At 44.1% G+C, this 15,738-nt stretch overlaps 1 protein-coding gene across 2 annotated transcripts in view; it reads left to right on the top strand.

Moving 5' to 3' along the window:
• Positions 1 to 619: 619 nt before the first annotated feature.
• Positions 620 to 15,738, top strand: part of ME3 (malic enzyme 3) — a 175,634-nt gene continuing 160,515 nt past the window's right edge. The window contains exons 1-2 of one of the 2 annotated variants that reach the window (XM_081063184.1): positions 620 to 959; positions 1,327 to 1,524. In XM_081063184.1, the coding sequence (XP_080919310.1) occupies positions 1,342 to 1,524 (183 nt within the window). In that variant the 5' untranslated portion in view covers positions 620 to 959; positions 1,327 to 1,341. Of the gene's footprint in view, positions 960 to 995; positions 1,525 to 15,738 lie in introns of those variants that run through there. The other variant, XM_081063185.1, reaches the window with a different exon arrangement.

The raw sequence follows: 15,738 nt of genomic DNA, 5'->3' as shown, positions 1-15,738 counted from the left end.
ATAGCACGTTCAAAGGCCCTGAGGTGGAAGGGAACTGGATGGGATGGAAGCACAGGAAGGAGTAAGTATGGCCAGAGCTCAGCGAGAAGGAGAATGGAGTAGGATGAACCTGAAGAATTTGGCAGGAGCCAGGCTACGGGATAAGCGTAGACACCAAAAAGAGTGGATTTTATTCCACACCCCATGAAGTTTTTTGCTTTCAAAAGGAATCTTGTGGCTACTGTGTGAAGAAAGTGTAAAATTAAATTCAGGACTAGATGACCCTCAAGGCCCCTGTTTCGTCCCTACAGTCCGTGACGGGCTCCACGGGGTCCCCAGGAGCCCTCTTGGTATCTGTGGACCAGATCTGAATCAGCGATGTCCAATAGAACTTTCTGAGAAGATGGAAATGCCAGTGCTGTCCCATCCCTTAGCTACGATGTGCAAGTGGCTCTTGAGCATATGAAATATGGCTAGTGTGACTGAGGAACTGGATTTTAAATATTATTCCATTTAAATTTACAGCGCCACGGGTAGCTCGTGCCTGTTCTACTGGACAGCACAGCACCACAGTGAGCCCTGGGTGTCTGAGGTGTCTACTCTGAATCCCATCCCGGGGCCAGGGCCTTCCCCGAATAGTGGAGAGTCGGAGAGCACGTGGATCCCTAGATGCTAAATCCCCTGGGTGCGTTCAGCTTCTCAAGATGGAGAGGCTCCGGGGGCCGTTCTGCGCTTCGTTTTGTCTTTGGAGAGGCACGTGCACGCGATTCTGAAGAGCTCCACGCGCGTCCTCCGGGGACGCCCCGCACTGGGAACAAAGCTTTCGGGGACCGCTCTTTCCAGCGCGCCCCAGCCTCGCGTTCTCGCGGCCGCCGGCGCGCGGTCCAGCCATTGGCAGGAGGGGAGCGACTGCCCGCAGCGCCTCGCCCCGCCTGCCCCGCCGCCGGGAGGTGAAGACATCACCTTCGGGCGCAGTGCAGGTGGGCTGGGGCAGGAAGGGGCCGCGGCAAGCCCCCGAGCAGGGCTGGAGGTTGGGGACTGCGCGCCGCTCCGCAGCAGCTTCTGCTCGGGGATGAGGGCGGGGGTGGCGCAGCTGTCACCCGCACAGAATCTGCTTCCTGGGCTTGCTTTCGCTTTGCCGGGCGCTGGGCAAGGCCTGCGCGCCGCGGGCGGAGAAAGCCGCGCAGGTGGCGCGGTGCAGGGGCGGGGCTGGCGCCTCTCGCCCTTCGGGACCCCCCTGCCCTTGCCCTGAGGACGCGTCGCGGGCTCAGGCCCAGCGCCCTGCAGCGCGCGTAAGGCCTGCCTGGCCGGAAGGCGCCCCTGACCTTGGTTTCTCCCCGGTGCCAGGTCTGCGGAAGGACCATGGGCGCCGCGCTGGGCACCGGCCCCAGGCTGGCTCTCCTGGCCGGCCGGGCCTGCGGAGCCGTGCCGCGCTGTCCGCCCTCCGCACCCGCCCGAGGTTGCCACTCCAAGCCTGGCCCTGTGCGCCCCGTGCCCTTGAAGAAGCGAGGGTACGATGTCACCAGGAACCCGCATCTCAACAAGGTAACGGTCCCCAAGGGTAGGATGGTCCGAAGCCGGATCCCGTGGCGGGCGGAGGGCGGCGCCCCGCCTCCTGGGCCTGGGAGGGATCCTCCCAGGCGCCCTTCCAGCGGTTTGCCATGTTTGCCTTGCAGGGGCTTGATGGAACTCAGTATGGCTTTTTTTCCCTCCCCCTCTTCTGCTTAGAAAGAGCTGACCAACCATGCGGAGAGCCCAGTTTCTTCTGTGAGAACACTATAGACTGACTGGGTTAAGGTTCCCACGGCCAGTCTGACCTGGGGGCAGATCTCCCCTTGACACCTGCTACTTCTGTTGATCTTGGGCAGGTCCTCTAACCTCTATCAGTCCAGCTTCCTTATGTTTAAAAGAGAGACACTTGTCTCAGGAATGTGAGATTTAAAGAGAAAAATGGAGGTACCTGGCACCCAGCGAGAGCAAATGTCAGCTGAGATTATTATTATTATTCTGAGAAAAAGATTAATTTGAGAGCAGGGCCAGGAAAGTCTAGAATTGTAGAATCTTGAGGCCTTGAAGAGGCATCAGAGATCCTAATTCAAACCTTTCGTTGTACAGATGAGGAAAAAGACAAAGGGAACTTGCCCAAGGTCACCAACTAGTTAGTTCTGGCAGCTCTGCCACTGAAATCCAGATCTGATCTCTGCTCACCCCTGGAGTTAAAGACAGAGTTTAATGTTGGGCCACCCACACCAACTGGTTTAGAATAAAAGGGATGTGGTTCCCCCACAGTAAATCTGTGTGCTGTCATCAGAGGGAGGTGGGATGGATGCCAGAAAGCAAAACAATAAATTCCCACTACGGACTCCAATCATTTTGACAATAATTGCCTTAGAAGTACTGGCATATGACCAATCAACACTTATTGCTTTGTGAATAGTTAAAACAATAAAGAAAGCCTTTGAATGTCTATTTTTTTAGCCCTAGGCTTATGGCTCCCTAAAAGCACTCTTGCCCCTGTCCCTAGTCCCTGAGGTAAAATTTTCCTCCTAAATAATGTAAATGACACACTGTCCATAAATCTAGGGGACCTGATCTTTTCATGCTGTTAAAAACAAATTTTTTATATCTCTAAAGTCAGCTGATGCCAATTTGGAGTGAGGAGGGTATCTAGGGTGATGCCAGGAGAGCCTGTTGGTGGCCCCCTTCACCCTTGGGGAGCGAGGGGAAGCTGTATTGTCTGGGAGCCGCCGCACGTGCTCTTCACTCCCACTGGAGATGCTACCCTTTTGCTGTCCTGCTGACCCTCCAGCACTCAGGGTCTCCAAGGAGGGCTTGAAGCTTGGCGCTGTCCATCAGCCAAATGGGGAGACTTGCTGAGTTAAACAGAACAACTTAGTTTGTCACTGAGAAAGCGAGAGAAGGACAGTTTTGAAAGGGGGCTGTGCTTAGTGGGTGAGTCTGTGGGTGGATATTTTTCCCGCAAGACGGTGAACTCCTCCAGGGCAGGGACTGGTTTCACGCAGTGTGGCCGGCAGGAGGTAGTTTCTGAAGGATCTAGCAAGGGCGTGAATATGAAAATTAACACTGCATTCTTGGAATGTGTTCACCAGATTCGCATCCCAATTTTGACATGTCAGGAGAGGCATTTAAGTTGACACTTGAGGGCAGAGGGTCGTCAGGAGGTGGGAGTCTCTGAGAGAGGAAGAGTCACAAATGGCTGCTGTTGGGCAGTGACGGGGTCCAGCCCCAGCTCTGTCATACCATTGCCAGGTAACCTGTGATGAATCTCATGACCTCCTCTGCCCGTGTCATCCCACTGCTGTAAGGATCATGGAAAATAGCCCCTGCGGCATCATTTTAAAAACTGTGAAGTGCTAAATATTAGGTGATCATGTTGATAATTCTCAGAATCGGGGTTGGAAGGGCCTTTAGAGATGATCTCGCCTGGAACCGCTCAGAATACAGGTCACTGTGGGACATGCAGTTAGCTTAGGAATCCAACCTGCATTTTCATTTTAAAGAAATGGATTAGACTAGAATAAAAATTAGCAAATGCATTAAAATTAATGAAGATAAGTATTGTACCAGGGCACCTGGCAAAACGCCAATTTTCACTGTGGATTGTGATTAAAAAATGTTTTTGCAAACCATCCTTTTCATCCAACATCTGATTTTTCAGATGAAGAGACAAGTTGAGAAAGTTCAGCGACTCCACGGAGATTGTCATTGGTTGTAGAAATGGGCAGAAGCAGCCCACCTCCTGATTTTGAGTCTCCTGAATAGCAGTGAAAATTGTCATTCACATCTGCTTTGACTGATTTAGAAATATTCTTAATGACGACAGAATTGGAACTCGATGATCCAAATTCCCTCTAGGAGTCTAGATTTTCTGAATGATGCAAATTCACGAATCCATCAACTTCTGTTTCATTTTTTATTCATATTCTGCCTTTCTTCTAAAATTTATGTCATGATCTCTTGTCCATGTAGATTGTGGCAACAGAGTAAATCTTTGATTACACATTACTAGATATCAGCCATATTTTACTTACGTTAAACAGGCAACTATCACCCCATTTTATGGGGATTCTTCATAGACAGGTATCATTCCCATTCTATTAATGTAGGAATTGGGCCCTCAAAATGTTTCTGGCCTCAGCTTACCTATAGCCTCTTTGGGGAAGGGCTGTCCTATTTCCCACTCCCCAAACTGGATGTGAGTCCCCTCACTTTGTGTGTGTTTCCTTTGGGCACTGTTATAAGTACCCTGTTATAATGACTGTTATGTTTGCCTTTCACGCTAGACCCTAAGCACCTTGAGGACAGAGACTCTGTCTTGTCCCATGACATTCTTTCTGTCTGATTTGCGATGCTCAATAAATATTTGCTTTTTAAATGATCTCAAGCGATTCATAACCCCTTTCCTCTGAACTTTGTTAATCTCAGTGCAGTTAGCCTAATGCTCTCATTGCTAAAAGAAATGACTACAAATGGCCCATTAGGAGGAAAGGCACTTACTTAACCTAAATCTTCCCAGACTTCAGGGTATTCCACTGAAAGCGTGTGTGATTTCCCAGAGGGCATCAGTCTCCCCGCTTGACCCACATGCCAACGATTTTTACCGTAAAATTCCACTGACCCTTCACCTTTCACCTGCTTCTCTGTAGGCTGTTTTTATTTTTTTCCTCTTGAGCTTGACAGTTGGGGGGGCGGGGAATGAATGAAAAGGGTGCTTAGTCAAATCACTGTGATTAAGGACCAGCGCATTTCGTGTAAACCACCTGCCCATGTGTTTACTCAGTGAAGATGTAAAGGCTTGGTGGCCAGCGCTGCGGTGTTGGCTGCATGTCTGAGGCTACCCAGGTTTCAGGTTAACCCCTTCTGTATTCAGTGGTGATTTATTAGACTCTCACATGGTTAGGAATTGCCTTTGATGAAAGTATATGTTTTTGTTCAGTGCCAGCTTAGAACTTGATCTTGTCTCCTTTTGGTGGGGGGAGTCTGTCATCACACACTTGGCTCATCGATCAATCAGAAGATGATGGCTAGCTTGTATGGAGAATTAGAAGTTTGTTAGTGATGCTGTTTTCTGCCCCAAAGATGGATAACATGATATGTCTTCCTGAGAAGTCTACTTCTGACGTGATGTTGAATTGGGCCTCCGTGATCGAAAAAGAAGTAATGGATTATTAAGTAACCATTAGCTCCATACGCAGCAGTTTACTCTAGATTTGAACTTTTTGTGCAATGACTCAGGGCATTGAAGCTCAAATACTGTTCAGATATTTTAAGAACAGACAAGCAGAGGCAGGTTGGAATTAAACCCTTTCCTGTTGAATAGTGTCCTGGCTTCATGGGTTTGATAACATTTGGTGTTAGGGCTTTGTGCTTGGAACAGCTAAAAGAACTTGTATTAATTAGGCTAAAGGTTAGGCAACTGTAACAGCATGCACACCAAATACAGAAGCTCAAAAAGATAAAAATGTGTTTCTCTCTTATAAACAAGTCTGGGTAGGCAGTCTCAGGTTGGTATGTGGCTGGATTTTGTTGCTTTGCCATCCTCAGTGTGCATTTACATATGATGGGCCAAGGTAGCTGCTCTAGCCTCTACCATCAATTCCATAAAGAAGCCGGAGGCGAGGAGAAATGTCTTTGAAGGGCACAAATTGGACATTGCAAATATCACTTCCATTCACATCCAATTGGCCAGAACTTGCTTATATGCCACACCTGGCTGCCAGAGAACCTGGGAAATGTAATCTCTAGTGGGATTACATGTATTTAGCTAACTTCTACACATTAAGAGGGAGAGAATGGATACTGGGAAACTGCCGCAGATGCTTATCTGAAACTTTAATTTTTTTATAGTCAACTTTACCCCAACCTTTAGAATCCATCCATTTCTCTACACCCCCACTACCACCAGCCTTATTTACTCCTTCATCATCTCATGTCTAGATTATGCAGAAACCTTCTCACTGGTCTCCCAACTTCCAGCCTTGTTCCTTTCCACCCCATCCTCTGTGACTGTTAACCACACCTGGAGAGCCTCAACCCTTGCATACATCCCTAACCTCTCTTTTTCAGACCCCGTATCTAATCCATCAGATAATTCTGTTGCTCTTGGATCTTGGAATCCAAGCCCTGCTCACCACGGGTCCCACCCTGACCCAAGCTACAAACATTTCTCTGCTGGTTGACTGCAGCAGCCTCCAAGCTGGTCTCCTCGTTTCCACTTGTGCTTTTCTTGTTTATTTGCCACACAATAGCCAGCGTGATCCTTTCAAAACTAAGTCTGATCACATCACTTTTCTGCTCAAAATCTTGCGAAGTCAGAGTCCTTACAAAGCCTTACCTGATTTGACCCTCTCGGACCCCATCTTTTCTGCTCCTCAGCCTCACTTGCTGCCCACGCCATTCTGGCCTCCTCCCTGTTCCTACAACACTCTAAGCTGTGTGGAGTCTTTGCACTGGCCGTTCTGTCTTCCTACTACACATATCCACTAAATAGCCATGTGGTCAACTCCCTCACCTTCTTCAAGGCTTCTCATGTTCTTGATAAGACTTACTCGGACCACCCCATATAAAGTCATAAACAATCCTTTCCACTTTCTTGGTCAACCTTAGTAGGATCTACTTCCCCCGCCCTCCCCCCAGTATTTGATACTTCCTAACATACTGTTTAATTTCCTTACTTACTGTGTCTCTTGTTTATTGTTTGTGTTTCCCCACTCTACTGTAAGCTCCATGTAGGCAGGGATATTTGTCTGTTCATTGATGTATCTGATGGACTGAGAACAGTGGCTGGTCCATAGTTAGCAATCGATAAACAGTTATTGAATGAATGACTCATTCAGTGAGACATCTTCTGAGGCTCCTTCTCTTATCCCTTCCTTTCGCCCTCCTCTTTCACCCTGGTGCCTCCCTTCCCCGAGTGTCCCCCTCTGTGATGTGGATATGCCCAGAATCACCTATATCTAAAGTGTGAGTAAATCTCCTCTAAGCCGTTTGTGTGCCCAGAGGTCCACTTTAGGATGAGGATTGGAGAAACACAACTCAAAAATGCTCACACTTAGTTATTTCCAGTTTTACCAGCATTAAACCAAGGCTGGGGAAGAAAAGAGGCCCTATTTATCAGACATAGGTGGTAACTTGGAACCAGAGATGGAAGATGATGCCCACAGAAAACAAACTACAACAGGAGGATATGTAGGGAGTAGACCAGAGTCTACTCTCACCCTCTACTTTGAGTCCTGGGGGCCCCCATGCCAGCTCTGAACTGCTAATTCCCCCTTCCTGAAGGACCCCTACTACAGACAAGGGAAACCATGTTATGGACTGAGGGTGCCCCTCCAATTCATATGTGGAAGCCCTAACCCCCAGTGTGATGGTATTTGGAGGTAGGGCCTTTGGGAGGTAATTAGATCATGAGGATGGAGCCCTCCTGGTGGGATTAGGGCCTTATAAAAGAGGCAGGAGAGAACCCCCTCTTCCTGTCTGCCACGTGAGAATATCGTGAGAAAATGGCCATCTGCAAGCCAGCATGACGGCCTTCACCAGGAACTGAATTGGGCAGCACCTTGATCTTGGGCTTCCAGCTTTCAGAACTGCAAGAAATACATTTCTGTTGCTCCAGCCATCTATCTAGTCTATGATATTTTATTATAGCAGCCCAAGTCGACGAAGACTCTGTACCAGGAAGCACCTTAGCTCCCAAGGGTCAGGAAAAGCAAGGAAGTGTAGGATGGGATGGCCGAAGCGCAGCAGAGAGATTTGCTACTCCTGGAACCCGAAGTTGATATTCAGAGAGTATTTCCTCACAAACGTGTTGTTATAAATAGTTGAATTGATCTCCAAAGGAACTATATTATGTGTTACATTAGCATTTGTGTGATCTTATGAAGATTTCAGAAATGCTGTCTTATGTTTATGAATGCTTAATTCAAAATGCAAAATACCGAGGGGAATCTATAACCATGAGTGTTACCGTAAAAAGATGTAACTGTAAAAAGACTTGGAAATAAATGTGTGCATCTGATTGTGTTAAGGCAGTGGAATTATGGGAGATTTATTTCCTCTCTATATAATTTTCTTTAATGCTCCATTGTCTTTTCAATTTTAGGTTACAGTGTATGTTGTGAATTAAGTTTCTAGAGCCAAGTAAATAACCTTCAGACCAACTTTTGGGAGTGGATCCCTCTGTCACACTGGGGTGGCATTCTTATCCTGTGGAAATACCTCTAAAATAGTTTTATTTTCAGGTTTGCCCATGTTTAATTAGTTATATCTTCTAGAGGTGATATGTCCAGATTCATATAATAAAATGTTAACGTAGGAGCCTGCAGCCTGTTCTAAACAGTTGTAAACAACATCTAGATTATGTAAGCAGCAGCTCAGAGGGCAGATCCCATGCAGAAATACCTGTTGTCTGACTCAGAGTTGGGCCAACTGGAATCGAGGCGAATCTGAGTCTGGGCTCTCTCTGTTTCTGTGGACACTTTTCCAGACTCATCTCTACTCTCCCTCTTTTAGTTTCTCTCAGGCCTTTGTAGGCTCTAGGGAGTATGGCTTTATTTAACTGCATTTTTGTCATTTCTCCTAAAGTTTTCTTTCATCATCTACCCTCTTCTTTACAAATGCCAGTGTCATAGTGAGAGGGGGGGAAAGGCCTTTTGATTCATGTGACCATTGCAAAGGGGTCACTAATGGGCAGCACTTTTGTTTGCAAAGGCATAGATTAAAGTCAGCCTCCAAACCTTCACTTTGATGTGTAGAAAGTACATTGGGAAATCCTTTGGGGTGATGTCTGACTGCCTCTCCGATGCAGAGCACAAAAGATGCTCTATGATCGTGTGATGAAAATCTGAGGCTATCCTACTTTGGGGGTGCTGAGGTCAGCAGTTAAAAGCATGCATTCATTCTGTACCCAAATGGTTGCTTGGCAGCCTGGTCAAAACACAGCTCTTACCAAAAGGACACAGTAAAGAGTAAAACGTACTTTGTCATTTGAGGAGAGGGATTTTTGATGGAAAGATCATCAGCTTTTGAGGAATTTGAATACGAGAAAAATCAAAGCTGCATGTACTTTTAAAAGTGATATTGAGAGCTAGAGGGACCATAGGGGATAGTGTTCAATGATGAGCAACTTGAGAATTTGATTTTTGGAAAGCGTTTTGTCTCGGTTCTGTATTGTTGTTTGGTGGTAGGTCTACATGGAACCCATAATTAATTGGACCCGACACATACTCCCCTACAGTGTGAAAGTCTGGAAAAGGCAGACTCTCTTAGTTCCTTTGTTTCGTTTTGCTTGGTTCTTTCACAAAACAGAAACAGGGAGCTGATGCCTGCACAAGAAGACATCCCTTCTGAGTAACTGAGCTGTCCAGTGACTTCCCCAGTAGGAGATAGACTGCCAGGTACCCTCATGACTAAAGTGGAGCTTGGTCTTCTCTCACGGTAGACAGCCTCCATCTCCTCTTCCTCTAGTATCTGAAGGAGATATTGAGGATTCCAACCCAGATTCCTGTTATACTGAATTTCTTTCAGGAGTGGAAAGCCTTCTGGAGAAAATTCAAGTAATAATATAAGAACTAGCATTTTTTTTTTTAGGACCTAAAATGTGCCAAGAATTGTTCTAAGCAGTTTCTATACCTTCACTTATTTAATTCAATACCACAACCTTTTGCAGTATATTTTATACGAGGTCTGACAGTTTGCAAACTTGTTACAATGATGCTGCTAAACTTTTTTGATATCAGAGGGATTATTCATTATGAATTTGTACCAACTAGACAGTTAACCAAGTTTACTATTTGGAAGTGCTGAAAAGGCTGCATGAAAAAGTTAGGTGATCTGAACTTTTCGCCAACAATTCATGGCTCTTGCATCACGACAATGCACCAGCTTACACAGCACTGTCTGTGAGGGAGTTTTTAGCCAGTAAACAAATAACTGTATTGGAACACCCTCCTACTCATCTGGTCTGGCCCCCTGATGACTTCTTTCTTTATCTGAAGATAAAGGAAATATTGAAAGAAAGACACTTTGATGACGTTCAGGACACCAAGTGTAGTATGATGACAGCTCTGATGGCCATTCCAGAAAAAGAGTTCCAAAATTGCTTTGAAGGGTAGACTAGGCACTGGTGTTGGTGCATAGCTTCCCAAGGGGAGGACTTCGAACGTAAGTGTAGTGATATTCAACAATGAGGTACGTAGCACTTTTTCTAGGATGAGTTCGTGAACTTAATTGTCTAACCTCATATTACACTCTCTCCATAGAAAGGAGATGCTTTAATATTAAACATTGTCATATACCAAACCTCTGCTAATGCAGCTCCTGCTGTCAGTCCTTATGTGTCAGTTTCTGATGAATGGACCTGCTCCTGACTCCCATCTTCCTTTCAAGCTTTCTATTTTTTCTCTGCAGTAACATGATCTTGAAGACAGTCCACAAACCATTGGACAGAAAGCTCAGCCCTTGTGTCATACTCTCCCTTCTTATCTCTTTTATTTTTGGTCTCTTCTAGCCCATAATTATTTGTTTTGACTGGTGAAATCATTTCGGGTCACAGGACAGTGACTAGCAATGCAGTTGCCACCTGATACAGCGGGAGTAAAGATAGATGGTGTGGAGAAAAACCTATTAACAGCCATTTTTAGAAAGAGGCTTTGTAATCTGCCCGTCAGAGTTGAAAGATTTCCCCTGTACTCACACTCCAAGAGTTGGCAGCAGCTTCTTCTCACGTCTGAGACGCCTCAGAAGCTGTCTGGCCATGCCCGGGGGAGATGATGGCATGGGTTCTGGTGGGCAGCCAACCAGGAACCAGGTGGTGCCAGGAGGGAGGGTCTACCCAGCAGAAGGAGGGCCTGTCCCCAGTAACCAGCCTCGGCTGCAGGGTGGCAGGTTCTTGAACAGCCTCAGCTGTTCTTCTGTTAACTGTGCTGTTAAATGTTCTGTGACCTTCTACCAGTCAACTGCCTCCTCTGGGAGTCACATGCCTCCTCTGGCACTCATAATTGCTGGAATAATAATATTAGATATAATAATAATAAACACTTATATAATGCTTACCATTCAGGCACTCTGATTATATGTATGTATGTATATATATATATATATATATATATATATATATATATATATTCAGAGTGGCTCAATGTATATATATAATATATATTATATATATTATATATAATATATATATAATATTATTATATTATATATATATAATATATATAATATATATTATATATATAATATATATATATATATATATATACATATATATTAGTCCCAAGCAGAGAAGAACTTGTAGAGAAGGTAAATTTTGCATACAGCTCTCTTATCTCCTATTTCCATGGCCCCCTCTGCCTTATAGATTTCTACACAACACATCCCAAGGGTCTTCATGGTAGCCCTAGGCTACCAAGGACTGCCAACCTAAGTAGACCTTGTCACCTTGCAGAGTTCTGCTTTCTTGACCTGGATTTCATCTCTTCTTTAGTTACTTCCCTGCCATCCCATTTTACCATCCATCCATCCATCTGTTCATTTGTTTGTCCATCTGTCCATTCATCCAATCGTCAAATTTTTATTGAGCACCTACTCTCTACCAGGCACTGGTAGGTGTTGGGAATAACATAGTAAATAAACATGACGGCTATGATCCTTCTCCTTACTGAGTATATAATTTAGTGAGCAAAACAGTAATGAAGTAAACAAACAAAATTATACAGATGGTTATCAGTGATAGAGAAGAAATAAACACGGTCCAGTGTGAGAGAATAACATAGAGTTTACTTCAATTGTAAGGGAAGACCTCTTAAGAAATGATATTTGAGAAGAGACTTAAAAAAAGGAGCCAGCAGGAAGAAAAGCCAGGTAAGAATTTCAGGAAGAGAGAACAGTACATGTACAGCCTGGAGGCAACAGGCAGCTTGGCATGGCGGGTTCTGGGGACTGACAACAAATAGGCAGTCAATAGGAGTGTGAGGAGCCAGGGGAGCATTGCCTGTGCTCAGGGTGGAGATTGCTCAGGGCTCTCACTACCATGTAGGTCCTTGGAGTCCCCTGGATGTGGGCTAGGTCTCATCCACTGAAAAACAGGACACTATTAAATAGTTCTAAGCAAGGAATGATGAGGTCTGATTTACATTAATGAAAGATGTCTCTGGCTCCCGTGTGGAGAACAGATTGGAGAGGGGCAGGAGTAGAAGCAGAAGGACCCATTAGAGACTTCTACAGCAATGGGAGCGTGAGAAGGTTGAGGCTGGGATATGGAGGGTGGCAAGGCAGAGGAGAGAAGGGTTGAATTGGAAATAGGGTTTGAAGGTAGAACAGACACAACAGTGTCCCCTGCGCCTTTCTCCTTCAGAGTCACCAGCACTCGGTCTGTATTTTTCCCTGCCCATGACTCCCACCTTCACGCAGCTACCACCACTGTTTATTACTTTCCATCTTTCCTCAGCATATTTCATAATAATGAGGAAATAGAATGTTTGTGTTTTGCCTTTGGAGCTTATGACATGCTTCTCAATTGGTGATCTCATTTGAGCCCCACAAAAACTTTGTGAAGCAGGCATTATTACCTTTGTTTCTATGCGGGGACATTGGGGTCCAGAGAGCTCAAGGGAGTTGCTCATGGTCTCCCAGAGAGTAAGAGGCAGTAGCAAGCCTCAATCCAGATTCCCTGAGACCGTTCATTAGTTTCTTCAAGAAGCATCTATTGAGCACCTACTGTGTTCCAGGCACTGTGCTGGGTTTGAAAAATAAAGAGATGAATCAGTCATGGTGCTTACTTTCAAGGGACTTAGCTTTCAGAAGAAAAGACAGACATGCAAGCTCATAAACGTAATGTAATATAATAGGTTTTATATTATATTAAAAGTATGTTATTAATGATGTCCAAGTAATTTTTACCTTGGTGGGGAGAAAAAAAGGTGAGGTTTCTTAAAGTGGGTGACCTTTGATCCTTACATTAAATTACATAACTAATGTGTTGTATTAAGAAAAAAGAGCTTCTACTCTGAAGAGCTTCTACTCTGTTAGCTCTCTTGAGTTAACTACTTATTTTTCTTAGTGTGTCTGTGCTAAGACCTAAATGATATGTAGGGATTCCCTGGGCAGACAAGGTGGGAGGAAGATGTTTCTAGCAAATATAGCAAAACTGCATGGTATGTGAGGAGCTGTGAGTGAGTCTGAAGGAGGGCAGTGTATGTGGAGTACATATGACCCCTGGAGAGCAAGGCAGGGCTCAGACATGGGTGGGGGTCTGGGGCTGCTTTTTGCCTGTGTGAAGAGTTTGACCTTCATCCTGAAGAGTTTGACCTTCGTCCTGAAGGTAAGGGGGACACTGGAAGGTCACACTCTGGGGTTCTAGCTGTAGACAAATCACTCTGGTCCCATGGAGGGGACAGGAGCTGAGTCAGGGAGACTGGTTAAGAAGAAATTCAGTTCCCATAAGGGAGATGAGGAGGACCTGGTATGGCCAATGATGAGGTAGACACAGATGTGAGAAGTGTTAAGGAAACAGAGATTTTTGTCCTAGAATTCCTTGGGCTCCATACTAGCAGTAATAGGAGTTCAAGGTTTATTGTCAATATTCAGAAAAAATCTAATGGAAACCTTATACTTATCCATCATAAATTTACACAGCTTAACCAGGACGTTGCATTCCTTAGTGTTTGCCTAGAATTAAACAAAGTAAAACTATCAATATCGTTTATCGCATGCAAGTATCAGAAGTTGGGCTTGGCAGTTGTGTGTGTCTTAGACATTGAAAAATAAATTAATTTTTACAAATGCAAGATTTCTCTAAACATGAAATTCCTTAAGGAGTATTTTGGTATTGGTGAAAATATGAGGATTTACTGACTGGGGCTGTCTTGACTTGAAGTGTTTTATTGTGAATATTGGTATCATTGGTCTTTATCTACCTAACCATATTTGTTCTGGTTCTGTTCGCACAAAGCAACACTCTGGTATTAATTTTATATTTCAAAGTGGAGGTACACATTTTATATCTCAAAGTAAAGAGTACATGGTCACATTAGCTGGCATTTTTGTCATTATGGAGACATTACCCACCTTTCCATGCAGTAACTGGCATCACTGCCCCCATCACAAAGACCTGGTGAGACTATTTTCATATCCATAGGAGCTCAAGGGACTTCTTTCTTTTTCTAGGTTTTTCCTCAGTTTCATGGAAAACTGATAACTCTTTCCATTGAACATAGAATGTTCATAATTTAGAAAGTATATTTTCTAGATGAGAATTTCCTTCCTTTTTAAAAATTTATGTCTTTCCTCTCTTTTTATAAGACTTAGGTGGAAAAGAAACAAGGATTTGAAGTTCCTGCAATATGAACGTTTCACAAACTTGGCCCTCCATGGGCAAAGTATTGTCACTTTCACCATTGGATTGAATTTTAGCTTGCCTGTCTCTTTGCTGAGTCCTGGCTTGTCTTATGAACAGTGACTCCTAGAGAGGGAAAAAAGAAAATCAGAAGCTTGCAGGAATGATTTTCTTGGCTAATTCAACCCAGTATCAGCTGCTAGGTAAAAAGCTATTTAAAAATTTTTTAAAGAGATGAAGTTTTAATAGAATCAGCAACAAGAATACCATAGTAAGCCAACTCTTGGTTTTCATACATTTTTGGGTGTCATTTTGGTGAGATCATCTATCACGTGATATAACTCTAGTCATGAAGCTACTGACATCACAGAAAGTCTGATAATTAAAATGAATTTTCCAAAATGCAAGTAGGTCTTATAGCTCTTGCAGAATTGTAAAAGATCTTTGGTTTTACACCATGAGTTTCCCAAGTCTTTGATCTTGGGCAACTTACTCTGTGTAGTAAAACCGCAGTGGTCATCTTTAATTCACTTCTTCAAAAGGTTGAATTTTTATAATGGGTTTTTAACACTGTAAACATTTCATAACATTGTTGCTTCAAAGAAGGAAGGCTGTAAACACATTTGCATCCATTTAGCTGATGGTTTGTACATCTGAGTTACTCATAGGTGCTACGGTCCAGTCCACAGGGGAAGCATTTACTTCATTGGCTTTGCCTCTGAAGTGTAGTTCCCATCAGCCCACTCAGAAAGTGCTACATTCGCCTCTTTGGTTAAATAACCTTTTCTGAAGTACTCTCCTTTGGTTCTTAGGTTATAATTCTATCTTAAATTGTTTTGTTAATTTTACTGTTGCTTTCTCATTTTCCTTGTCAAGTGAGTTAGGAGACTTTTTTCCAACTTTCTTCTTTTCTACTCGGTGTCAGGACATGCTGTTTAGCCTATTCAAGTTGAATAAGAGTTACTAAAAATTATAATTAATTTAAATATATATTACACATTCGTTCTTTTGGGATGTACTAATGTATGCCTTTCATTGACCTCAATAAAACAGAGACGAGATTATGTGTGCTGAATTGGCTCCCCAGTTATCGAACTTGATAATGTTAGCCTCTAAGGGGTCAAAAAAACTTTCTTCCCCATTTCTTTCTTTCGGGTCTAAGTGCTCAAGTATGGAGTATGTAGGGAAAGGGCAACATCCTAGAGATGAGATCCTGGGGTCTGAGTTGAAAGGGAGGAATGTATCCTAGAATATCAATGGTAGAAGCACCAAACCAAGAAGGAGAGAAGAAAACCTGAATGGGGAGATGGGCCAGTGTTGGAAGCCAAGAAGAACTGGATTGTGTATCTTGTTGGAGAGCATAACATAGAAGAAAGAAAGAGAAGACAGAGACGAGTTGAGAT

The sequence above is a fragment of the Rhinolophus hipposideros genome (assembly GCF_964194185.1).
Source record: "Rhinolophus hipposideros genome assembly, chromosome: 10".
NCBI lineage: Eukaryota > Metazoa > Chordata > Mammalia > Chiroptera > Rhinolophidae > Rhinolophus > Rhinolophus hipposideros.
The sequence above is the reverse complement of the archived record's forward strand: the minus strand, read 5'-3'. Positions and strand labels throughout refer to the sequence as shown.